At 56.7% G+C, this 24850-nt stretch overlaps 1 protein-coding gene across 1 annotated transcript; it reads left to right on the top strand.

The window, feature by feature from the left end:
- Positions 1-11: 11 nt before the first annotated feature.
- On the top strand, positions 12-23039 carry TGFB3 (transforming growth factor beta 3). The gene is made up of 7 exons (XM_004610224.3): positions 12-873; positions 9280-9443; positions 9857-9986; positions 15374-15481; positions 17602-17773; positions 19847-20000; positions 21871-23039. Exons 1-7 carry the CDS (start codon positions 528-530, stop codon positions 22027-22029), a joined length of 1233 nt encoding a protein of 410 aa, XP_004610281.1. The 5' UTR covers positions 12-527; the 3' UTR covers positions 22030-23039.
- The last annotated feature ends 1811 nt before the right edge of the window (positions 23040-24850 follow it).

Consider the following 24850-nt stretch of genomic DNA (forward strand, 5'->3'; position numbering starts at 1 on the left):
GCAAGGCAAGGATTTTGAGTTTGGGAGCCAGCCACCACCGTCCCTCTGCTTCTTCTCTCAAATACCCACTTTCTCCCCATCGCCGCGCTGCATTCGGCGATATCAGATATCCACTCTATTTATTTTTACCTAAGGAAAAACTCCGGCTCCCTTCCCACTGCCAGCTGCCTGGCCACCCCTCCCAGCCTCCGCTTGCCCTCCACCTGGCCTGCCGGGCAGTCGGAGCCCAGCAGAACCTGTTTAGACGCTCCGAGCCGCAACCCCGCCGCCACCAGGCACACACACAGGGGGCTCCTCGGTGCTCGGGGCTGCCAGCCCTTCCTGGAAGTCCCGAAGCTCTCTCGCAGTGCAGTGAGTTCATGCGCCTTCTTGCCAAGCCTCAGTCTGCGGGATCTGGGGAGGCTGTCTGCTCTGCCTCCCTCCTTCGGCACTGCGGAGGAGGCCGGGGTCTCTGCCTGGCCAGGTCCTGAAGCCTCCCCTGCCCCCCTCCCCCTGCTGGGCCTCTCTTCCCCAGCTCGCCCCTGAAGATGCACTGGCAGAGGACTCTGGTGGTCTTGGTCCTGCTGAACTTTGCCACGGTCAGCCTCTCTCTGTCCACTTGCACCACCTTGGACTTCGGCCACATCAAGAAGAAGAGGGTGGAAGCCATTCGGGGACAGATTTTGAGCAAGCTCCGGCTGACCAGTCCCCCTGAGCCATCGCTGATGACCGATGTCCCCTACCAGGTGCTGGCCCTGTACAACAGCACCCGGGAGCTGCTGGAGGAGATGCAGGGCGAGAGGGAGGATGGCTGCACGCAGGAGAACACCGAGTCCGAGTACTACGCCAAGGAAATCCATAAGTTCGACATGATCCAGGGGCTGGCGGAGCACAGTGAGTGCCAGTTCTCGCTGGGGGATCTGCTCTGGAGGGTCGGAACCAGGCGGGAGAGCCCGGTAGAAGTGGGGGTGGGGCGGGGAGGGTGGCGGCTCACAGCGGCCAGCCGGGAAAGATTCTGGAGAAGTGATGCTGTTGAGGCCGGGCGGATGGCTGGAGACAGGTCAGAGACGCGTTGGTGGGAGCCCCCGGACTTCGGGGAGCCCTATCCTTGGCAGGCCTGGCCTGGGGTGACAGTGTTGTCACGTCTTCCGGCTGAGGCCATCAGGTGGGGAAGTGTGTGCGTTGTCGGGAGCCGTCAGGGGGCGGGGCCGGCTCTGCGGAGCACCCAGTCTGGTTGCAGGAGAGGGGTCCCCTTGGGCCTTCCCACCACCTCTCCCTGGCACGAGTGTCCGCTTCGGTTTGCCTGTTTTTGAGGGTTCGCAGCCCCAAGGTGATTGCCCATCAGGGTCTTGGGAAGCCCAGGCGAGAGGCAGCATCTTGTCCTGCCACCTCAGTGTGGGCCACACACGTGGCCCCAGGCCAGCTGCCTGCACGGGGGACAGGATACACGTGTGCGGGGTGGGGGCCGAGGTGGGCATGGTGGACCACGGGACAACACGTGGCTTCCCGATGACCGCCGGGTGGCCCTTCTGTGTCTGCGTGTCCCAGGAAGAGTGGGTGGGAGGTGTGGCCACGGGGGCGGAGGGGACAAGTGTCTGGGAGCGGGTCTTCCCCGGAGGCCTCTGTCAGTGCCAGGGAGCTGGGAGGCCACCGGGGGAGATGTGTGTGTGTGTGTGTGTGTGTGTGTGTGTGTGTGTGTGTTTGGACACGTGTGGAAGTCATGTGTGTTTGCCGCACGGGGATTTCAAAAAGCCTCAGTGGAGAGCGTCTTGGCAAATGCTGAGAAACTGACAGGCCAGGAAGGAGCCACGTGAGCTCCTCAGAGCCGGGTGGGGGCGGGGCGGTCCTGTTTGCTTACCCAGCCAGCAGGTGTCCTGGACACCCGGTGGCGTAGCCTATACCCCCTTACCTGGGAGTTGGGCAAGTACCCCAGTGGGGGTGACAGGGCGTGAAGGAGCGGGCGGGGTAAGGACCAGGGGAGACTAGGGAGAGCAGGAGGGGAGGTGGCAGAGGTCCCCCGGCGCCTGCCTCCTCACCCCTCCGCCCATCCCAGGCCCAGGGGCCTGTGGTTACTGGCCACGGGTTCCCTCTTCTGTTCCCTGTGGTTTCCAGAAGCGCCCGGCCGTAGGATGTGGCCACCCAGTGGCGAGAGGATGGGGCGGAGCTGGTGCTGCCTGCCCACGTCCCTCAAGGAGGCCTGGTTCAGGGGCCACCCTCTGCTTCCCCGGGACCCCAGCCCACCTGGGACCCGGAAGGCGGCGAGAGTGGCCACCAACGTGGGAATAGGGTACGGCCCAGGCCTTACTGACCCACAAGGAGGAAGAGAGATTCTGACTCTCCGGGGCCCACCTCGCCTGGAAGCCTGAGCCGAGAATGAATGAACTGAGAGGGGTCAGAGGTCGCAGGTGCCAGGGGACCTAGATTCTGTGCAGAGACTTGGGGCGCACAGGGTGGGCTGGCTGCAGGCCTGCGTGGCTCCGGGCTGCAGTGGCTGGCCTTGGGGGTGCAGAGCCACAGTCCAGAGGAGGGCAAACTAAGGGTGGCGTGAGCTGGGTGCCACGAGGGGAGTGCTGGAAGGGCCAGGGCTCGGTGGGCAGACATGGGTAATGCCATGGAGACACCCGGGAGCCAACAGGAAGCAGCCCCAGAGTCTCTGCAGCTGCTGAGGCTGAGACCACTCGGTCTGGGGTCCGCCTGCAGCTGGCCAGGTGCTGAGCCAGCCCCGAGAGGCGGGCACAGCAGGAGCACTAATTATAGAGACGGTGGCAGGGCAGGTGCACACGCCCAGCAGATGCTCAGTGGGAACCAAGCACCATCCTAGGATGCTGTGGGGAGAGAAGCCTGTTCTGGGCTCCTACCCGCTCCTCTCTGAGTGGCCGGGCACACGGAAGTGACCACAGGAAGCGGGGCAAGGGGCACCCAGGGGAGAGCCGAGAGGGCGGGATCTGCTCTGTCCTGTCCTACTGGGACCCCACTTCGCAGAGGCGGGGACAGAAACAGGCAGCCGTTCATTTGCCCTCTAACGGGCAGGGATGCTGTCAGAGATGGTGCTGGCCGCGTGCGTGTGCTGCCGTGCCACGAGGGGAGTGAATGTGAGGACAGTCGGACTGCGTGTCTTACCAAAAGCCAGTGTGCGTTTCCCCTTAACCTCAGCCCCACTTTTACTTCTTTTATTTGTGTTTATTTATTTTTTCAGGGAATTGTCAACTTCATTATGCAATGTCTGGTTTTTCTTTCCCAGATTTTTTTTTTTATTGTATCACTGTGAGATAGACCCTTACAAAGCTGTTCATGATTAGGTTTCAGTCCTACAGTGTTCCAGCACCCATCCCTCCACCAGGTACATTTCCCAGCACCAATGTCCCCAGGTTCCCTCCCATCACCCCCCACCCCAGTCTGCCTCTATGGTAGGCACTTTCTCTCTCTCTCTCTCTCTCTCTCTCTCTCTCTCTCTCTCTCTCTCTCTGTCTCTCTCTGTGTTTCTCTGTGTCTCTCTGTCTCTCTCCTCTCTCTCTCCCTTATTACTTTTAGTCAACCCCACTTTTAATCATTAGGCACCAAGAAGATTCTGATTTACCACCAAGTGGGTCTCACATTGAACCTAGCAGGAGATCGAAGGAGCCATCACCTTAGTGAGCCCAGCGGCAGACCACAGAGGGTTACTGGGTCTGTGCTAAGTTCTGCTTACTTCAGAGTTTATTGTTATTCCCTTTAGCGTAATACCCAAGGTCTTGCACACCTAAGGCCAGTCTCTTTACCACGGAGCTATGTCCCTAGCTCTCTGCCTGTTTTGAAGGCCAGGAGAGTCACCCTGCCAGTGCTCCACCCCGCCCCCAACTCAACAAAAGGCCTTTCTCCCATGAATGAAGAGTCTCCAGCCAGTTACGCAATGATACCATGTGCATCAGGCAAGCATGCCACCTCTCTGCACCTGAGTTTCCTCCTCTGGAGAGCCCGAGGTCATCTCTAAGGTGCTGAAAAGAGTTTGTGGGTTCATGTGGGATGATTTCGCTTAGTCTCTGCTGGGGTCTGAAGTCGGGATTGTGAAATCTCTTCTGATTCTCCAGGATTTTTGCTCTGGGAAATGAATAGAAGCTTGCTCTCTCCTCCTGGTGGGGGAAGACATGACCTGTATACTTCCTTTCCCCTCACGTATCACAGATGTAGGTGTCGCTCTCTCCCCTGGTTTATAATTACCTGTACTCACCAGCAGACACTTGTTTCCAGCCAAGGCTCATGCTAAGACAACCAGCAGACTCAGAGCTCTTGAACTAGACGTAGTGCTCAGGGCTTACTCCTGGCTCTGTGCTCAGGGATCACTCCTGTGTCAGTGCCCAGGGACCATATGCAGTGTCAGAGGGTTGAATCAGGGTCATTTACATGCCAAAAAGCAGCTAACCCTTGTATTATTTCCCCAGACTCAACCCCTTGATGTTTTCTTTTGGTGGGGGAGTAGGGGTGGCAGACCCAGCTGTACTCAGAGTTTATTCCTGGCTTGGTGCTTAGGGATGACTCCTGGCAGGATTCAGGGGACCATATGTGGTGCTGGGGATTACACCCGGGTCAGCTGTATATAAGGCAAATGCCTTCCCCACTCAACCCTTTGATATTTTAACTTTTCTTTTTTTTTTTTTTTTTGGCCACACCTGGCTACGCTCAGGGGTTCCTCCTTGCTCTGTACTCAGGAATTACTCCTGGTGTGCTTGGGGGAACATAGGGATGCCAGGGATTAAACCCAGGTCAGCCGCGTGCAAGGCACGAGCCCTATGGACTGTACTATCACTCCATCTCTGATGAAATTTTAACTTTTTCTTTTGGGTTGCTACATTGAGATTCTGTTCATCCTGAAAATGCAAGGTCATTTCTAATTGAAAGGACTTATTTGTTCTTAGTGCCAATGCCCTCCCCCGACACTGGGCCAGTGTTTCTCCAAGTGTGGTCCAGATGGTAAATGAGAAAACTGGGCACCCAAAGACTCCACCACACCCATCCAGAACCAACCTTGTTTGGGGGGTCAGGGAAACGTGGTCCTGGGGAAATCAACATTTTCATCTAACTTCCTATTGATTCTTAAGCCCCAGGCCCAATAACTAACGCAGACCCTTCCTTAGAGGGGCTGCAACCCCGAGTGCCCGCAGAAGCAGTGAATGCAAATGACCTGAAGAAAAGCCAGAGTCCAAGCACCAAATGCTGCCAGGATGCTCGGTCGGCCTCAGGGTTCTTGCAAGAATAGGGGATGTGAGAGGCTGATGAAGGGCCCAGGCAACCCAGGCCCTGTTTCGAAAGGCCCTCTGCTCCACAGCAACTGATCTGTGCATTTAGGAATGTGGGTGCAGCTTGTCTAGATCTTGCCGTGTCCCAGAAGAGCCGAAAATCTGGATCTTGCTATGAAATTTCCCAACTTTGGACGTGGTCTTAGAATGTGATGGGCTTTTAATTCAAAACCTTTTAAAGGAGGCCTTGACCAACCGGCCTCAGACATTTCAAAGTTAACCCACTGAAAACCTAGAGCAAATGACTGCTCTGGTTCCTCAGGTGCCCAGCACATCTGGAAGCCGTAGTGCCTCTGGAGAGCACCAGGCACTGTGATTCTCAAGCTGGCTGTGAGGAGTCAGCTGGAGCCTGGAAAAACAAGCCCTGCTCAGCCTGCAGTCAGAATCTGGGAACTGGGTGCAGACACCGTCAGTTTTTAAAGCTCCCCAAGTGATTGTAATGCTTAGCCAAACGTAACCTGCCCCGCTGTTCTCTGTCATCCCTATAGTCCCACAAGGAACTCTACAGGAAGTGGGCTAATGGAAATAGGGTCCACAAGCAAAGGCACCCCAAGAACCTAGTGTCAGAAAACATTCGAAAAAATTGGGTCTCAACACTGTCAACTATTTCTGGATTTTCTCCTGAGTACTGTTCATCAGTGGCTCCCAGCCAAGGGCCCTCTGGTCCCCTGTAGAATCTCCAGGATATTCTAAGGGGCTACAGATGAATATCCCGCAAATGAGGGGTATGATTTATATGTAAATTGTCATATAATTTACATATAAATCATACATTATTATAAATTGTCATATAATTATACATTATATAAATTGTCATATAATGGCCAGGGGGCCAACTGTTAGGTCAGGGGACCACAGGGAAGAAGTAGGTCGATACACTCTGTTCTATGTGAATATGCTTGGGTTTTTCCTCTCCCTTGAGTCAAAGAGAAAATTAGCACCCATCCGTCTCTACTTGCCTGTGTGTCATGAGAAAAGCTGGTCCTTATTTAACTGGTAAAGGGAGACCCCCCGGCCCAGTGCTTGGGATTACTTGTGCTCCGAAGAAGGGCGACTTGAGCACACGTGGACTTGGAATTGGTTCCTGCTGGGGGCATCAGTGGGCACTCCAGGCCCATCAGGGACATCAGTGGGCACTCCAGGCCTGGTTCGGGCATTGGTGGCACTCCATGCCCATTTTATGAAATCCAGTACACTCAGATGTCATCCTCTCCCAAGATACCTCTTGGGCTCTCTATCATGTCCAGGGAATCTGTTTTGATACATGAACACCTGGGTTCCAGTCCCACCTGGGCTCAAGGCTCAGTCACCGACTTTTTGACTGACCCCAAAAGTCATCTTCCCGACACTCCCTGTTCTCAGTTGCAAAACAGTGTGTTTTACTTAGTTTCATCCTCCTTGAGAATTATTAGCGCTTCAGCCGAGCTGATGTGAACACCATGAAACGTGTTGTGGCAGCTTTACACTTTGTCCACGTACCTAGGGCTGACTTACTCCAGATTATTGAAAGCATTATTGTTTCTCCATGGCTGTGATGGGCCAAGAAGGTGATCTTTATCCTTTGGGGCCCCCTAAGAGGTTCCTTTTTTGCTTACTGAGAATTGTGTCTGAGTGGGAATTGCTAGTGTCCACCTGCCGGAATCAGCCCCTTTCCAATGGAATCCGGCCGAGACCCCTGGGGACATCTGTTTCTTCATCTGGAGAGGGCCCTGGCCCAACCTCATGGTCCCTGATGACCCTTTCAACTCTGTGAGAAGTCTAACTCTCCTGGTGGCAATGAAGAGACCACCTCCTTCTTGGAATGACCGTCCAGAGAAGGACCTGGAAGGGAGCAGACCCTTGGGCTAGAAAAAGCCCAAGTGCCGAAGACCCTTCCATCCCTCCTGACTGCCCCACAGTCTTCGATTTTTCTCACGGGCACGCGCCATTGCCTACTCTCATTCCCTTTATCACAGCCACGCACATCCCACATGGGCACGTCCTGTATTATGCTGAGTTACTGGCATGATGGGTACCTCTGAAGAAGGCTTACATACCCCTGACAGCTCCCTCAAGAACCAAGAACACTCAGAGGTACTTGAGAGCCTCAGAAAGCCGCTAATCTGTGCCCAGAGGGTGGTAGCCTGCAACCTCCCACATCTCACGGAGTCTTCATTCTGGTTCCCTCTGCAGTGGCTCAGGAGCTGGGTGCCAGGATTTGCTCTTTCAAAGCCAATTATTAATCAGGGCCTTATTAGCCGGCATTCACACATTTTGTTTTCCTAACATCTGTTCCATTAATTTCCTAAGAACCAGTGTCAGGCCAACCAGATGGCAATTTCCAGAAACACTCACTCATCCTTTCCTAAAGATCAGTAGCGCACTTGCTTGTTTCCAGGCCTCTGATCCTTCCCGCCTCACCCGGGACTTCCTCCGCCAGCCCTCGGGGTGATTATGAGCTCATTCCAGCCGTGTCCATTATGTGTGGAATCTGGGTCTCCCAGCTTGAATTTCAAGTTCTGGCTATTGTTGCCGTTTGTGTAGAAAGTTCTTCGCTGGTGTGACTGCTCCTCAGCCCCCGAGGTTGTGAGGCAGATGGAGAAAGAGACCCCCGCCCATGAAGAATATTTGCTGCCTTCTACCATGGGCACATGGCAGGCGAGGCCAGCAGGGTACAGAGACCGGTGCGGCCACCACTGTCCAGGAGAGAGACCCTGGGGCTGGACCAGCTGGGCCTGCCGGGTGCCCGCAGGGCTGCCGGGCTGCTGGCTCCTGGCCATACCCCTGCTACCTCATTAGGTCCCAAGCACAGTGCTGATTATCCCCCTGAGCCCCTTAAACACGCTCCACCGTGCCCCACTGGGAATAAAAACAACCTTGAGTTTGATATTTCAGTCCTCTCCCCATGAAAACTCCAGGCTATTGTTCCGACCATGTTTCTGGGGCTCCCGCCTGGCCCCTGGCGTCCCCCTTACAGACACAGCCTCCCCTTGTTGCCTCTGCTTTGGAGGCCCTTCCCGGATCCATCATTTCCTCCCTCTCCATCCTCAGCCTTTTCCTCTTCCACGGCCTGGGAGACAGGGCAGGGTTTAGGTTGGGTTGGGTTTTGTTTTGTTTTGTTTGTTTTTGGGTCACACCTGGTGATGCTCAGGGGTTACTCCTGGCTCTGCACACAGGAATTACTCCTGGCCGTGCTCAGGGGACCATATGGGATGCTGGGAATCGAACCCGGGTTGGCCACGTGCAAGGCAAATGCCCTACCTGCTGTGCTATCACTCCAGCCCCTTTTTGTTTTTTTGGGTTTTTTTTTGGGGGGGGTTGTTGAGGACAGGGTTTAGGTTGCATGCCTGGCATGCACCCAGCCTGGGTTCGATTCCTGGCACCACATGGTCCCCTCAGCAGGGCCAGGTATGGCCCTGGAGGCCCTCCGCACTTCTGGGGTGACCCAGGCATCCCCGGGACTGCAGGGTCTATGCGGCGTTGTATTGAGATCACCCCTCCCTGCAGTGCTCTCTGCAGCAGCAATTCCTCAACACCCCAAGCGCCCCCCCCCCCCGAGAACGTTCCGGTGCTGTGTTTGGGTGCATGTCTAGCAACGTGCTTTAGATAGTCACCTCCTTGAAGGCAGCGGCTCTGCCTGTTCATTCTTGCTCACCAGTGTCAAGCACACCTCTGATGCAGGAGTGGAAGCCCAGGTGAGCAAGCCCACAGATGAGTCAGCTGTGAGCTGGTCAGCCACTGGGTGGGCTTGTCGGTGTCCTTCAGAAGGTCCGACAAGAGAGCAGGAAGAGCAGGGGGGAGGGTCTGCCAGAGCTGAGGGTTGAGGCAGGGCCGTGCCCCAGGGCCAACCTGGACCCTCAGCGTCTCCAGCAGGTCAGCGCGTGAGCTTACGGCCACCAGGGGCTTCCTCCTTTCCCCGCCTTCAGATCCAAAGCCTCAGAGCCCCCCGGATGTCCCCCCATGGGACCTTGCTCTCCTGGCGACTGTGGCCGCCGTCAGCAGCCTCCCTCACGTGTTTCTCCCCCTCCACCCCCGCTCTGTCCCCCAGATGAGCTGGCTGTCTGCCCCAAGGGGATCACCTCCAAGGTGTTCCGCTTCAATGTGTCCTCGGTGGAGAAGAATGGCACCAACCTGTTCCGAGCGGAATTCCGGGTCTTGCGGGTCCCCAACCCCAGCTCCAAGCGCAACGAGCAGAGGATTGAGCTCTTCCAGGTGAATGCCCCCCACCCCCTGCCGCTTCCGCAGGAGAACCAGTTTGGGTGTGGGCCTTGCCTCCTCCAGGCCTCTGCCCTCGTCTGTCATTCAGAGCACTTAAAAGGAGCATTGGGTGGGGCTGGAGCGGTAGTAGAGTGGGTCGGGCGCTGGCCTGTCAGGCGGCTCACCCAGGTTCAATCACGGGCACCCCATGTGGTCTCCCAAACCCACCCGGAGTAATCCCTGAATGCAGAGCCAGGGTTAAGCCCCGGGCACTGCCAGGTATTACTCCCCCCTTCCTCCACCGAAAAAAAAAGGGGGAGCCTTTTGGAAGGTCTGGCTTCCTATGGACCCCTTCCCTGTCCGGCACCAGGACAGAGGCTTAGGACTCTGTCCCGTCTCGGGCACTCACACCCGCCTTGGCCCCACAGATCCTCCGGCCAGATGAGCACATAGCCAAGCAGCGCTACATCGGAGGCAAGAATCTGCCCACGCGGGGCACGGCTGAGTGGCTGTCTTTCGACGTGACGGACACCGTGCGGGAGTGGCTGCTGCGCAGAGGTAGGCTGGTGCTTCTGGAGGACCCTGCAGGGGAGGGGGGGTGGAGGACGGGGGGAGCGGGAGGGGGAGAGGCCAGTTCCACCCTGACTCGGGGTGCCTCCTCCCTCTACCCAACCAACATTAACCATCCAACATTCGCCAACCAACATTAACCATCCAACATTTGCCAACCAACATTAACCATCCAACATTCGCCAACCAACATTAACCATCCAACCATCCGAGGGGCCACACTAGGATGGGGACTCGTGGGTACACAAGGGAGGGGACATCCCAGGGGGAAGGACATGGGAAGCCGGGGAGGCCCAGGCCGCAGGTGGGCACAGCGCAGTGCGTCTCCGGTTCCGTTGCAGCAGGGAGCCTGCTGGGGGGTGAGGGAGGTCGCTTTGCTGGACGGCCACAGCTCCATCGGGGTCAGGCCGTGTGGAGGAGTAGGACTTACACCAAGAGGGGGAGATCTTGAGAGGGAGGGACTTGAGCAGGCTGGGGGAGGTGGGGAGTTGACTTGGCGTAAGTCTAGGAAGACCCCTGCCGTGGCCGGGAGCTGGAGGGCAGCAGTAGGTAGTGGCCCCTGAGAAGAACAGGAGCGATGCCAGGGCCACAGACGCTGCTATGGAGAGTCCCCGGGTCCAGTCTGTGTTTGGTCGGGTTTGCGGGGTGAGGACGCAGGGTGACGCGTAACATTTGGATGGAGAGTAATGTCTTGGGGGCGTCAGAGATGCTGACACAGGAAAGAAAGGCTGTTGAAAGAAGGAGAAGAGGCACCTGCAGGAACAGCCCTGTGGGCCAGAGCGCCTGCTTGTGACCTTGAAAGTGTGTGGTCGTGAGTTCTAATCCCCAGTGTCACATGTCACGAGCACCATCCGGGGAGCAGGTGGAGCCTGGCGGCTCTGTGAAGGCAATCCAACAGAAGAGAAAAGAAAGAAGAAAGAAAAGGAAGAATGAGCGTTAGGAACCGGGAGAGCTCGACCCAAGGGCTGGAGCACACACAGGTGCTGGAGGCCCGGGCCTGGTCCTCGGTGCCGTGTGGCCCCCTGAGCCACCCCCAGACAGAGCTCAGAGCCGGAAGCAGCCTCTGAACTCTGCCAGGTGTGGCTGCCAGGTAGAGATGTTTCCTAACCTAGAGAGAAGAGCGGGTTGGAGTGTCCTGTCACCTTCGACACACCTGGTGTCCGGCCTCAGTCAGCGGCCCAGTCAGCATACCCAGGCCCCTCGCCCCGAACCCAAGCCCTGGCCCTTTCCTCACCTGGAGGATAAGAGGCCGGGTCCTTCCTTGCTTGCCTCAGCACAGTTGCCAGGACGAAATCTACTTCAGAGAACATTCTGGCTCCCAGTCTGTCAGACGAGAGCTTTCCTTGGGGTCAGATAAGGAGGCCGGAGCCCGGAGAGGCAGATGCTTACCCTGGCCGTCCGTCTAGACCAGCCCCAGAGCTTCTGGCTGGAGCTGGTTTGGGACATCACGCTCGGTTCTGTCTTCACTGAGTGCTGAGACTCACATCCTGCTCAGCGGGGTGACGGGCGTCCAGCTGCTGTGGGGCAATGACCATCTACATGCCGAGCCCCTGGGTAGGCCCTCACCACCCTTGTGGACCTTTCCTGAGAGAAGGAGGCAGTGCCCGGGGGCCCTCTGCAGCAGGCGTCTCCAACGGTGTGGCCTGGCTCTGGGGCTCCGATGAGCTAAGTACTCCGCCGTGCTCCCTGCGGCTTTAGTCAGGAGCGTTGCGCAAAATCCCCGGACTCTCCTTGGGCAAACCGGGAGATTGCCTGGCAATGCCGTGTCAGAGACTAGGGTCTGTCTGGGGGCGGGGCGGGGGGTGGGGCCGGCATTCTTCAAGTCACCCCAGGCCCAGTTTTTCCCCCGAAGCGAGACGGGTGCTCTCCATCATGAGGAAGATGCTGGCTCTGCTCTCCGGCCTGCCTGCAGGGCCGTATACCATCTGGGTGTGCATCTCCCCATTCCTGGGAAATGACCCTCCCAGCTGAACCGGCAGCCTGTGGGCTCGGGGTGCTGCTCCAGCTGCCAGGGTGCCCAGAAATCCTGCACTCCCTTTGCTGGAGCGAGGAGGACTGCAGGGAACTCTGACTGTGGTGGCCGGGCCCCAGGTGCCCGAGGGGAGAAGGTTCCCGCTGACTTGGATCAGCTGCGTCTGCTGTTTGCCGCTTGGGCCACAAGCAGGAGTTCTTTTTTTTTTTTTTTTTTTTTGGGGTGACACCCGGCGATGCACAAGGGTTACTCCTGGCTCATGCATTCAGGAATGACTCCTAGCGGTGCTCAGGAGACCATATGAGATGCTGGGAATTGAACCCAGGTCGGCTGCATGCAAGGCAAACTCCCTACCCGCTGTGCTATCGCTCCAGCCCCCCAAAAGAGCAAACCCCGTTCATGTTCTTTCTTTCTTTCTTTCTTTCTTTCTTTCTTTCTTTCTTTCTTTCTTTCTTTCTTTCTTTCTTTCTTTCTTTCTTTCTTTCTTTCTTTCTTTCTTTCTTTCTTTCTTTCTTTCTTTCTTTTCTTTCTTTCTTTCTTTCATTTGCGTTTTGGGTCACACCTGGCGATGCACAAGGGTTACTCCTGGCTCATGCACTCAGGAATGACTCCTGGCGGTGCTCGGGGGACCATATGGGATGCTGGGAATTGAACCCGGGTCGGCTACGTGGAAGGCAAACTCCCTACCCGCTGTGCTATCACTCCAGTCCCCCAAAAGAGCAAATCCCCTTCATGTTCTTTCTTTATTTCTTTATTTGCTTTTTGGGTCACACCTGGCGATGCACAGGGGTTCCTCCTGGCTCTGCACTCAGGAATGACTCCTGGCGGTGCTCAGGGGGCCATATGGGATGCTGGGAATCGAACTTGGGTCAGCCGCATGCAAGGCACATGCCCTACCGGCTGTGCTCTCGCTCCAATCCCCAGGAGTTCTATTTTTCACAGCTGCGGGGCCTCACCAAGAAGTTTGCACTGGGAATGGTTTCCATCCCCCTCGAGATGGCAAAATGATAGTTCCCTGACAAAGCCAGTGGGTCCCCCAGCCCCTCACCCCCGCTGCCGCCAACTCAAGGGTGGTTCTTAGGAACCTTCGGTTCCCAGGCAGGTCTCGACTGTCCACCTTTCACCCCCGGGGGGGGGGTCTCTCAGGCACCTAGTCTTGGAGCTCCTGAGTCCCGTCAGGGTGCCTCGAAGCACGGAGCCCTGAGTGGCTGATCCCGTCTGAGTCATGCATCCGGTCTTGGGTCACTGGGCAGACATCTGAGAGCTTTCGGATCTCAGAGCTGGCCGTCACTTGCCCAGGGCTGGGTGCCCACCTTCTCCCGCTGCCGGGCTGTTGCTCCTGAGTCTCCCCTCCCGTCTGCTCACTTGCTAGGGCTCCGCCGCCTGGTTCAATTAATTCACACTCGGAAACGGAAATCCCCACACTCAGCGTGTCCCAGAGGGTGCCCCGACTCGGGGCCGGGTTGAACCCCCCAGCTGGGCACTGAAGGGGATGGAGGAAGGGCTGAGCTGACTTTTCCTCGGGAAAATCTCTGGGCCTCCCGGTGACTGGAGTCTCTGGGCCTGGGTAATTCTGCCCACAAGGGCGCAGGGCCCACCTGGGCTCGGGGGCGCTCCCCACTGACTCCAGGCATCGGAGAGGTCCAGGTTAACGCCCAAGGAGGGCGGCTGGGGGGAGCAGAGCAGCCACGGGCTTGTTGAGATACCGACCCTGGCCCGGGGTGTGTGGTGTCCTTCCCCTGGACACTTCCACCTACCTGCCCCAAGATTTGGAGCGCTGCCCGAACCACCTTCCCCCACGGAATCCCTGAGGCACCAGGACCGCCCTGGTTTCCCCGACACGAGACGCCGGCTCCTCTCCTCCAGTCTTTCACTTCGTAGCCTTCCCCGTTATGTTTTTCTTTCTCTTCTCCGCCTCTTGCAATCCTAACTTCAACCAGGACTTTTTTGTTTGGGGGCCACACCCAGCGGTGCTCAGGGCTGACTCCTGCTTCTGTGCTCAGGGCTGACTCCTGCTTCTGTGCTCAGGGATCCCTCCTGGTGGTCCCCCCTCAGGGGGACCATCTGAGGTGCTGGGGTTCGAATCCAGGTGGGCTGCATGAAAGGCAAGTGTCTCGCCCACCGGACTATGGCTCCGACCCCACGCGCCCAGCGCCGGCTCCCAGCCCAGGAGAGCAGGCCTGGTGCTCCCGGCTTCCTCCTGGGCCTGGCTCACCTGTGCCCTCCACCCTGGCCCTCCGCCCTCTGCTCCTCCCTTCTAGGCTCTGCTCCTGCCTCTGTCCCCGACCCTGCCCCCCACCCATGCTGCCCTTCCCCAGGGAGTTCTGCGCAGCACCAACCTCCTCCCCAAGTGTGCCGGCGTGCGGGAGTAACTGGGACCCGTGCGGTCCTTCCCTGGGGAAAGCCAGCCTAGGTGCCCGTGCCTCAGCCCCCTGCCCTCCCCACCTGCAGGTCAGCCTCGGAGGCTTGCTGGCCCCTTGCACCGCTACCAGTTCCGGCTCACAGAGGCCCTTCCCGGCCTTGCATCCCAACCTTAATGCTAAGGTCACACAGTGCCATCTACTTCCTGTCCTATGGCCTTAAAAAACAATTTGGGGGGGGGTCATACCTGTTAATACTCAGGGGTTACTCCTGGCTTTGCACTCAGGGATTACTCCTGACAGGCTTGGGGGACCATCTGGAGTGCTGGGGATCGGACCCTGGTCAGCGTGTGTAGGCAGATGCCCTACCCACTGTACTATCTCTCTGGCCCCCCCTGTGGCCCTTTGAATCCCTGGCTTCTCACCTCTTTTTTTTGTTTGTTTTTGAGAAGGGTGAGGGTTAGGCCACAGCCAGCAGTACTCGGGGGTTACTTCTGGCCCTGCACTCAGGAATCACTCTTGGTGGTGCTCGGGGAAACCATACGGGATGATGGGATCAAACCTAGGGGGCCACGCGCAGAACAAATGCCATCCCCGCTGTGCTATGGCTCCAGCTCCCCTTGGCCTCTTCACAGCCTGCTCTCCCCTGCTCCTTCAGCGCCCTGCATCCGACAGGCTCCAGAACCTTCTCTCCCCTCCAGCCCCCTGGAGCTGCGCCTGCTCTTCTTCCCGCTCACACCTTGTCCCCCTCTCCTGTCCCCAGGGGGAGCTGACAGTGTTTTCCTAACACCGTCCTCCAAGCGGCAGGCCGATTCCCCTTTGCGATGACCACCGGTCTGTGCCTTCCTGTGGCTGTTAACGTCACAGACCCGTGGGACGTGGCAACACACAGGGACAGCCCAGACTCACTGAGGCAGTGCTCTGTCTCCTGTGACCCTAAGTCGGATGGGGTCCTGTGTGTGTGGGAGGGGGCTGGCGGGACCCCGGGCTCCCCCTGCCCATCACTCAGTGCTTCCCTCCCCCGCTGCCCGTCCCCACTGCAGAGTCCAACCTGGGCCTGGAGATCAGCATCCACTGCCCGTGCCACACGTTTCAGCCCAACGGGGACATCCTGGAGAACATTCGCGAGGTGATGGAGATCAAGTTCAAAGGTAGGCGAGTGGCTGTGTGTGGCAGCTCCGGGCTAGAACCTGAGTCCTGAGGGTGCCTGGGGAAGGCCTCTCTCCTACCCACGGGGGGGTCTCGGGTGTGCGTGAGCACCCCAGGCCCCAGCCTGAGAGAGGGACGGCGCTCACCTCCCCAGCTGGCAGCAGAGGCTCTGAGGAGTGTGGAGGCCAGTGCTGGTGGCTTCAGAGCTGTGCTTCCCGGCCTGGGGAAGCGACCTGCTGGCTGGAAGGGTCAGTCCCGGGCACTGGGCTTTCCCCTTACTGCCGGGGCTTTCTGACCAACCCTCACCCGCGGTGACGGGGTGTCCGGGTTGAAATGGTGAAACAGTAGATATCACTTCAGGTTTCCTGGTACAGATTCTAAGGCTTCGGCCTCCACAGCCCGATCGCAGGAATGCTCTCTCTCTCTCTCTCTCTCTCTCTCTGTCTCCTCTCTGTCTCCTCTCTCTCTCCTCTCTCCTCTCTCTCTCCCTCTCTCTCCCTCTCTCTCTCTCTTCTCTCTCCTCTCTCTCCTTTCTCCTCTCTCTCTCCTCTCTCTCTCTCCTCTCTCTCTCTCTCTTTCTCCCTCTCTTTCTCCTTTCCTCTTGCTCTCTTTCTCTCTTTCTCTCTCCCTCTGTGGGTTTGGGGCGCCCCAGCAGTGCTCAAGGCTTACTCCTGGCTCGGTGCTCAGGGATCTCTCCTGGCAGGGCCCAGGGAACCATATGTGGTGCCCATCAAACCCAGGGCCTCACACAAGTGCTCTCCAATGGTGCCAAGTCCTGATTCTCAGGAATGTTCTTTTCTCTTAGGGTCCCATTCTGGGTCTCTAGGCATACCCAAGGTCAGGTGAACTGTCCAGATCAAAGGTCAGAGGCTTGTCTGAGAAAATGTGTGGCTCCCAGCCTAGGACTGGCCTTTCCCCTGCCAGGTATTTTATAGCCTTTCTTTCTTTCTTTCTTTCTTTCTTTCTTTCTTTCTTTCTTTCTTTCTTTCTTTCTTTCTTTCTTTCTTTCTTTCTTTCTTTCTTTCTTTCTTTCTTTCTTTCTTTTTCTCTCTCTCTCTCTCTTTCTTTCTCTCTCTCTCTTTCTTTCTTTCTTTCTTTCTTTCTTTCTTTCTTTCTTTCTTTCTTTCTTTCTTTCTTTCTTTCTTTCTTTCTTTCTTTCTTTCTTTCCCTTCTTTCTTTCTTCCTTTCTTCCTTCCTTTCTTTCTTCCTTTCTTCCTTCCTTTCTTTCTTTCTTTCTTTCTTTCTTTCTTTCTTTCTTTCTTTCTTTCTTTCTTTCTTTCTTTCTTTCTTTCTTTCTTTCTTTCTTTCTTTCTTTCTTTCTTTCTTTCTTCTTTCCTTTCTCCAAGCACCTGACCTCGAGTTCTTAGAACTCCAGACCTCAGAAAGCCTTGAGGTACTTGCCTATGGCCAGGTTGGGCCAAATGCCCCCATTCTGGTGAATAGTTCTCTTGTTCACAGCAAGCTTCAGAGAAGGAAATCTGTGTTCCAGCTCTGTTATTCCCAGTCCCATGTCCCTTCTGTCGTCCAGATGCCTCTGTCAGTGTATCAGTAAAACTTGTGCTCGTGTGTGTGTGTGGCAGGGAGCAGGGCACTGGCCCTCCCCTCGGAGCCTCCTTTCCCTTGAGAGCCCAGGTGAAGGTGCTGGTTTGTACCCCCCAGTTTGACTGCTGAGAGCTGTTTCTTCCTGAGCTCAGCCGAGAGTAACGCGCACATCAGCAGATACTCCAAACGCGGTTGGGGGCACTTCGCTGTGGTCTTGAGGGATCCTGACTGTCTAGAGGGAACTCACAGGGAAGATGAGTCTCAAAATTAGCACAGAGAGCCCGCAGGGGAAGCCGCCTCCTGACAAGGACATCTTGTGAACCCCCAGGACGCCTCCCAGAAAGGACTCTCTGTCCTTCAGGTCATCAGGAGGGTCATGACCAGGGACATCCCTGTCATCCTCCGCCTAGAAGCCTCTTCCCACAGCTGGCATTCGCTGGAGGCTGCCCCCTGTTAGCCCGCGCCTTCCTGGCATCTGTCCGCCTCACTCCTCTTCACGCTAGGCAGGCTCGGGGTGGACAGCAGCGGCCTCACTCGGCTTCCTGCTGCGGAAGCCACCAACCTGCTTCCCCTCCCACAGGTGTGGACAGTGAGGACGACCATGGCCGTGGCGATCTGGGGCGCCTCAAGAAGCAGAAGGACCACCACAACCCTCACCTCATCCTTATGATGATTCCTCCGCACCGGCTCGACAACCCAGGCCAAGCGGGGCTGAGGAAGAAGCGTGCCCTGGACACCAATTACTGCTTCCGGTGAGCTGGGCCCTCTCAGGACTCGCGGGCCCCTGACCCCGCTGTGAGCATGCATGCAGGCGCTGGGCCACACCAAGGGTCGCTGAGGGTCCAGTCACCTCCAGACACGACAGTGGAGCATCTTCCAGAAGCTCCTTGTTTCTGTGGAGTCCCTCTCTCGTTGCTGCACCTCGGGTTCCGCCAACTCTGGTCCTGAGTGGCTGCAGAGAGGATGGCGTTGCTAAAACGGTTGTGGGCAGGGGAAGCTTCCCATGGCTCCTGGTTTCACGTTCCTGTAAGACGCGGGTTTCAGGGAGGAGGGCGGGGAAGAGATTGATGCAGAAATCCTCTTAGAGATGTGCTCAGCTCCCTCACCGTTGGCGGGAAAGTTCAGTTCCCTGTGAAGGATCCACGGATGCTGAAAGATAAGGGGGAACGGGCAGGACGGGAAGGAAAATGAATGAACTAATTCAGGAAGTGGCCGGGTAGCCCCTGCGGAGAGATGCGCCCGGACGGGGCCCCTTCCCTTGTTTGGGAGTAGGTTAGCTTCTCTTCTCGAAGAGGGAGATGACAGAGCCAGAATAATATTACTCAGAGGAAAGTCATCTGACCCCAGAGGAGACCTAAAGGCTAAAGAGCTTTAAGAACTTGGTCCAAAGATTCCGTCTGTGGACACAAGACTTCAGCCCTTCATGGAATCCAAGCAGACCCTTTGAGTCGGGTTTGGGGAAACACTTCCGGGTCACGGGAGGGACACAAATGGTCCGGAAAGGGGAGCAGGAGGCCTGGAGCAGCCCTGGGGAAGGTGCACAGGGAAAGCATTGTCGGGGGGGGGGCACGTATATCTGGGACGAATGCAGATATTGCGTGAAATGGGGATATTGTCCTTAACAGACCGAGAGAGAGAATGTGTCGGTTGGTGTGGAGAGCTGTTCCCCAGTGAGGGATGGATGCTCTTGGCTGCAAGGAGCAGGCGCTCAAGCCATGGGAGGGGGGGGTTCCTGTTCACAAGAAGCCCATAGCAGCAGGTGCCTCGGGGGTGGGCTGGACGCTGACTGATGCCTCTAAGGACAGGGCGCAGGCTTTGCCCTCCGTGCCAGGCTTATCTGCCGGCCTTCTGTCCTCATGCTTTGGCCCCAGTGACTGTTAGAGTCCCACGTATTTGTTCATGGTCAAGTCAAGAAGCCGGTGGTTTTTCTCTTCCGGCTTTTGTGAATAAAAGCCAAATTAAATGGAGGAGAATGTTCCTGCACCTGCTCCATTCCGAGTGGCACGAGCACCAGCACCCCACCTGCAGGGGGAGGCCAGGGAGAGCATATGCTCTACCCGACTGTTGGGGGCGAAGGGGGATGACAGTGGCAAGGGAAAGTGGACAGAGGCAAAGATGGCCACTGGAGAGATGGCCAAGAGTGTCCACTATGGCTCATCTTGGGAAATCACAAGCAGCCAAATTTTGGACACGGCTGCTCTTGCAAGCGGCAAGTTCTCCTCTAGGCAGATACTGAAGCAGAGGCTAGATGCCCACGGGGCAAGAGGTATTGCCAAGTGGATTCCTGTAAGCCACAGAACTAAAGCGGTCTGGTAGTCTGGTAATCACGTTCGGGGGAATTGGGGAACCTCAAGGCTTAAAACAGGAGATGCCTCATTTTGATTTCAGTCGCCTGAAGATTGAGTCTAAGCAGTCGTTTGCCGCAGGTATAGACTCACGCTTCCAGGTCTCCTCTGGTTAGGTGTCCATCGGGAAGGTAACAGTAAAGCCGACCTTGAAGGCGAGTGGGCCAGGAATAATCAGTGCTGGGTCCTGTGCGGAATTGTCCTTCCCTTCGGGAGGGAGAGGAGGAAGGTCAGTTCTGTCCTATTTAGGTGTCATCTTTCTCTACCGATGGCATCCTGGGGCTCACGGTCTCCCACGCAGGAATAAGAATGTCTTTATGGTTTACACAACTCAAATGTACTTGGACTCAAGAGTCCGTTGATGACAAGCCTTCACTGATGATGTCGACCAGGCAGGCCCCGTGTGTGGGGTTGCATTTTTGAACAAAAGGGTGTTTTTCTTTTAGAGTGATGACTCTACTTTTGTTTTTGTTTTTGTAGCAACCTGGAGGAAAACTGCTGTGTGCGCCCGCTGTACATTGACTTCCGGCAGGATCTGGGTTGGAAATGGGTCCACGAGCCGAAGGGTTACTACGCCAACTTCTGCTCTGGCCCCTGCCCGTACCTCCGAAGTGCAGACACGACCCACAGCACGGTACGGGGCAGGATGGGGGCGGAGCCAGGCTGCATTTCTTGAAAAGAGTGCACGCAGGAAGGAATGTTGAGTGGGTGAATGAGGACCAGGGCTGAGTGGATCATCTCTGATGGAGGTACTGATCTCAGTACCTCGCCCCCAACTCCACTTGGTCACAGTCTGTCCTTCCACATTTCCTCCATATCTCCACCAGATCTTTGGCTTGCTGGTTTACTGTCTAACGCCTTTGGCGGGAAGGGCAGGGAGGGAAGGAAACCTGGAGTGCTGAGGGTTTACCCTCAGTGCTCAGGGATTACTTCTGGTGGTGCTCGGGGGACTGTGTGTAGTGCTGAGGGGCAGACCTAGGTTGGCTGTATGCAAGGCAGTACCTGACCTTCTGTGCTATCTCTCTGGCCCTATCTAAGACTTTTGTCTCATTTCTGTTTTGGTTTGGGGACCAAACCCAGCTGTGCTCAAGGCTTATTCCTGGCCCTGAGCCTAGGGACCACTCCTGGCAGGGCTTTGGGGACCATGTAGGATTGAACCTGGATCGGCTGGTTCCTCACCCCTGCAAGGCGAGCACTGCCCACTGTCCTCTCTGTCTCTTTCTCTCTCTCCTCTCTCCCTTTCTCTTTATCTCTCTTTCCTCTCTTTCCTCTCTTTCCTCTCTCTCTCTCTCTCTCTCTCTCTCTCTCTCTCTCTCTCTCCCCCCACCCCCGTTTGTCCTATTCTGGGAGTTTCCTCTCACGCAGCCGCCTGCATGTCAGGGATGCATGTTCCTGGCTGGCAGAAAAGCTTCTTGCTTCAGCGTTATGAATGGGATGAATGCAGCCTCAGAGTGGCTGAAAGACATGACACACAGGGGCAGCCCTGGAGAAACACTGGCAGAGAATGGGGGACTGAGGAGAAGCTGAATCTGGAACCAGCTTGTGTTCCCTCCAGGGAAATGGAGACCGGGCCGTGATTTGGGAAGCGTGTTTCCCGGCTGCTCGTTCCTGCGGCACTGTGTCTAGCACTTGTGGCTTGGTCCAAGACAGTGTTTATGGAGAACGTTTCTCAACAGAGTGATCAGGTCCAGTGAGGATGATGAATCTAGGAGAATTTTGTAATTTTCAGTAGCTGCCATGGGTTTGGCTGGATACCTGTCAAAAAGTTGCAAAGGGTCTGCCTTCTTCCTTTTTTTTTTTTTTTTTTCTGTTTTGCTTTTTGGATCACACCCAGCGATGCTCAGGGGTTCCTCCTGGCTCTGCACTCAGGAATTACTCTTGGCAGTGCTTGGGGACCATATGGGATGCCGGGGATTGAACCCAGGTCGGCCGTGTGCAAGGCAAATGCCCTACCCGCTGTGCTATCGCTCCGGCTCCTCTGCCTTCTTCATTGTGGCCGACCAGCCCCTGGTCATACCCCCTGTGTAGTGGGAGACTCAGTTCTGTTTGCTTGTTTTATTTATTCATTTTTTTGTTTTGTTTTGTTTTGTGGTTACACCTGATGATGCACAGGGGTTACTCCTGGCTCATGCACTCAGGAATTACTCCTGGTGGTGCTCGGGGGACCATATGGGATGCCGGGAGTCGAACCCGGGTCAGCCTCATGTAAGGCAAATGCCCTACCTGCTGTGCTTGCTATTGCTCCAGCCCCTGTATATCCATTTTTTAGTGGAGAGGGGTGGTTGGGCCACACTGGGCAGTGCCGAGGGGCTAATACCCCCCCAGGATGCTCGGAGGACCGTGAGGTGCTGGGGATGGAACCAGGGCTGGCCACGTGTGAAGCAAGCACTCCACCCCTTGTGCTCTGCCACTGGCCTGAGGATGCTCAGATCTCAGTCTCCGGGCCGGGGTGGGGTGGGGGGTGGCCCGGCTTTCCAACGACTTCGTAATGCATCTTCCCTCAGGTGCTGGGACTGTACAACACCTTGAACCCCGAAGCGTCCGCCTCCCCGTGCTGTGTGCCCCAGGACCTGGAGCCCCTCACCATCCTCTACTACGTCGGGAGGACCCCCAAAGTGGAACAGCTCTCGAACATGGTGGTCAAGTCCTGTAAGTGCAGCTGAGCCCCCCGCTCGCCGCCGCCTGTGAGCGCGAGAGGAGAGAGCAGCACCCCCACCTCACCACCTGCTCCTCAGGACACCCGAAGCACCCCGTCTGTCGTCTGTCTCCCCTCGAAGCCTGGGGGGCCCCCTCTCCCCCACCGCTGCCGCAGTTCCAGGCGGAGGGCCGAGGGGGGGAGCTTCCCTGGGGGAACATTTCTCTTTCTTGCTGGCTCCGAGCAATCACTGTGGTAAAGGAAGTGTGGGTGTGGTTCGGGGGTGGGGAGGCAGGCACCGGAGGACGGGCATGTGCTGTGCGGTAGACGGAGGTGGTGGGGATGGACCGACGGAGAGGCCTGGCCAGGTGGCACGTCGAGTGGCGATGGCATGTGAGGCACCCGGGGGGAGGTGGCAGGGCAGGGAGAGGTCGTGCACGGGGCCGTGCTGGAAGAGTCCTCAGCCCGGAGGGCCACCTCGGCTCCCGGGGAACCTGGAGCACAGGCCCGTGATTCGGGACCGAGTTTCAGGACTGTCTCGCACGCTGCCTGGGCCGGAGGACTCATCTGTTCTCTGACAAACTGCCCTCTCGACGTCCCTCAGCGTCAAGGATCATGACGGGGAGAAGATCCGGCTGGTGGGGTTCCCGACCTCGGGGGCTCTCGGAGGCACAGGGTGGGCGCACACCTTCTCCCGCTTGCCCTCTTTCTCTCCTGGACGTTTGTTTCGACACCTTCCGGGTCAGGGGGCGCGGCTGTGAGTGGGGGAGCTGCGCGCGGCTCTCCCCTCCCCCCTGCTGAGAGCCCGTGTTCTCCTGGCATCCCTGGAAGCAGGTGCTACGACACGTGAGGCCTGCGGGAAAGCCGTGCCCGAGCCGGCACGGTGACCTGGCCCCGCGGTAGACTGAGCTAGAAAGACAAGTACAAATATTACTCTCCAAAAACACTTTGTATAAATAAATATTTTTTTTGGGGGCATCTTGGATCATTTCATCCTCTGGAAGATTGTTGGTAGAACAGTAAAAGCCTTATTTGAAAGGTTGTCGGTCTGGCTCGATGCATGCCCCGAATCGCCCTGGAATTTCATGTCCACATCCACTCGTGGTGGTAGGCTGGAAGTTGGGGGTGGGGTGGGGTGGGGTGGAGAGGGGCTGACTGGCCGGGCCGGGCAGGGCACAGAAGCCAGCAGTGCTGCCCCCTACCTCGAGGTCCAGCTCTGCTCTCTGCTTGCTCCCCTCAGGAAGTGTGTGTGTGTGTGTGTGTGTGTGTGTGTGTGTGTGTGTGCGTGTGTGTGCGCGTGTATGTGTGTGTTCCCTTCCACAGAGAATTGACATCTATGTAACTGTGGACAAATCCCCTGGTGTCCCCTGAAGAGGGCCCTGTGATGGCTGTTTTAGGCGACACCCAGAAGTGCTCAGGGCTTCCTCCTGGCTTTGGGATCCCTCCTGGTGGGCCGTGGGTTGCTGGAGATCCAACCTGCATTGGGCACGTGCAAGGCAAGCCACCTCACCCGCTGTCCTCTCTCTCTGTCTCCCTCCCCCTGCACTGGTTGTACCTGTGCTGTACAAACCAGTGACTGACAGATGTCATCATTTTTTGCAAACTATACCTCACCTCCCCACCACGCCAGCTTAGAATGATGGCAACTGGCAAGGGCGTGACAGAAGGTGAATTCTGTCATCGGGTTAAGTCTGGAGAGCACCCCTAGAGCCCCCTTTGAGACAGTAATGTCTTATCAGGCTTTGGGGGTGCAAGAGGACAAGAAAAGGGCGATCCCGTGGGGTGAGGGATCCTAGAGCCAGGCAGGAGTCTATTGGGGTATCCCTGCCCAGCTGAAGCAAGCTGGTACAACAGGCAGGTGCCGTCTGGCCTAATCGGGTCCTCTGATGAAACGAACACACATTGGTGAAAATAACTACCTACCTATCTGCAGTTAAAACCTGCAGGGCGGCAGAGGTATATATGTGTGCATAGGCACACAGCTTGTTCCTTCTGACGTTCTCCCAAACTGAGTTCCTGAGTCGATTTGCAAGACTTTTTCCTTGCTTTCTCCACACACAGCAAATTTTAAGGGTTTCTCCCTCAGCCTTTATCTCATGCCACCCACCCAATTGCTTCCATGGTGGTCAGGAAGCCCTCAAATGACGGGTGGTGGGATTGTGCCTTGTGGTACCCAAGGGAGCCGGTGCCCTGTGCCCACAGTCATTGGTATCCCCGTTAAGACTCCGTGTGTTTGCAGTGGCCATTCTCACATTTCTGTGGGCCAGAGAACCACTGCGCGTTTGCAGGAAAGGGTTCGGGCTGCAGCTTTAGAGATGCCTTTGATGGAGTCGGGTAGGGTGAGACGAGATAGAAAGCAGACTTTGTCGCGCCTGACATCACTGGTCCTCACCTCAGGCTTCAATACGGAAGATGGGACCCCTCCTTCTGGCCCTCGAAGAAACCCTCCTTGGTATCCAGTCTCAAAGCACATGACTAACACGGGGGCCTGTGATGCATCCACAGGTGCACAGGCGGCGGGCTGTTCCGAAGGATCTGGAGGAAAATGATCCAGAATGTTCTTCTGATGGTGGAGCTCTGTTCTGCTCTCGGCCAGCTGACATGGACATGCCCCGGGGGCCTTCTGTCTCCTCCCCCTGTGCCACATGACAGACACGACAGATGACCTGAATCACTGTCCCGCTTCACGAAACACTTGTTTGGGGGGAAAATAAGGAGGGACACTGCTCTGGGCGGAGGGCTCTGTGAGCTCATGGCCAGAAGCCCAGTACCCATGAAAATGAGAGTATTTGGCTCACTAATGGGAGAGCACTGGACTGGGGTCTTTCACCTGACCCTAGTCACGGCAC

Source organism: Sorex araneus, chromosome 3, assembly GCF_027595985.1.
Source record: "Sorex araneus isolate mSorAra2 chromosome 3, mSorAra2.pri, whole genome shotgun sequence".
In the NCBI taxonomy this organism is placed as follows: Eukaryota; Metazoa; Chordata; class Mammalia; order Eulipotyphla; family Soricidae; genus Sorex; species Sorex araneus.

Excerpts from the sequence above, each read along its gene's own strand:
- TGFB3 (XM_004610224.3), top strand. The coding sequence starts at position 528 with ATGCACTGGCAGAGGACTCTGGTGGTCTTGGTCCTGCTGAACTTTGCC. Across the intron at positions 874-9,279 it reads CCAGGGGCTGGCGGAGCACA|ATGAGCTGGCTGTCTGCCCC; the intron begins GTGAGTGCCAGT and ends TCTGTCCCCCAG. Across the intron at positions 15,482-17,601 it reads GATGGAGATCAAGTTCAAAG|GTGTGGACAGTGAGGACGAC; the intron begins GTAGGCGAGTGG and ends CCCCTCCCACAG.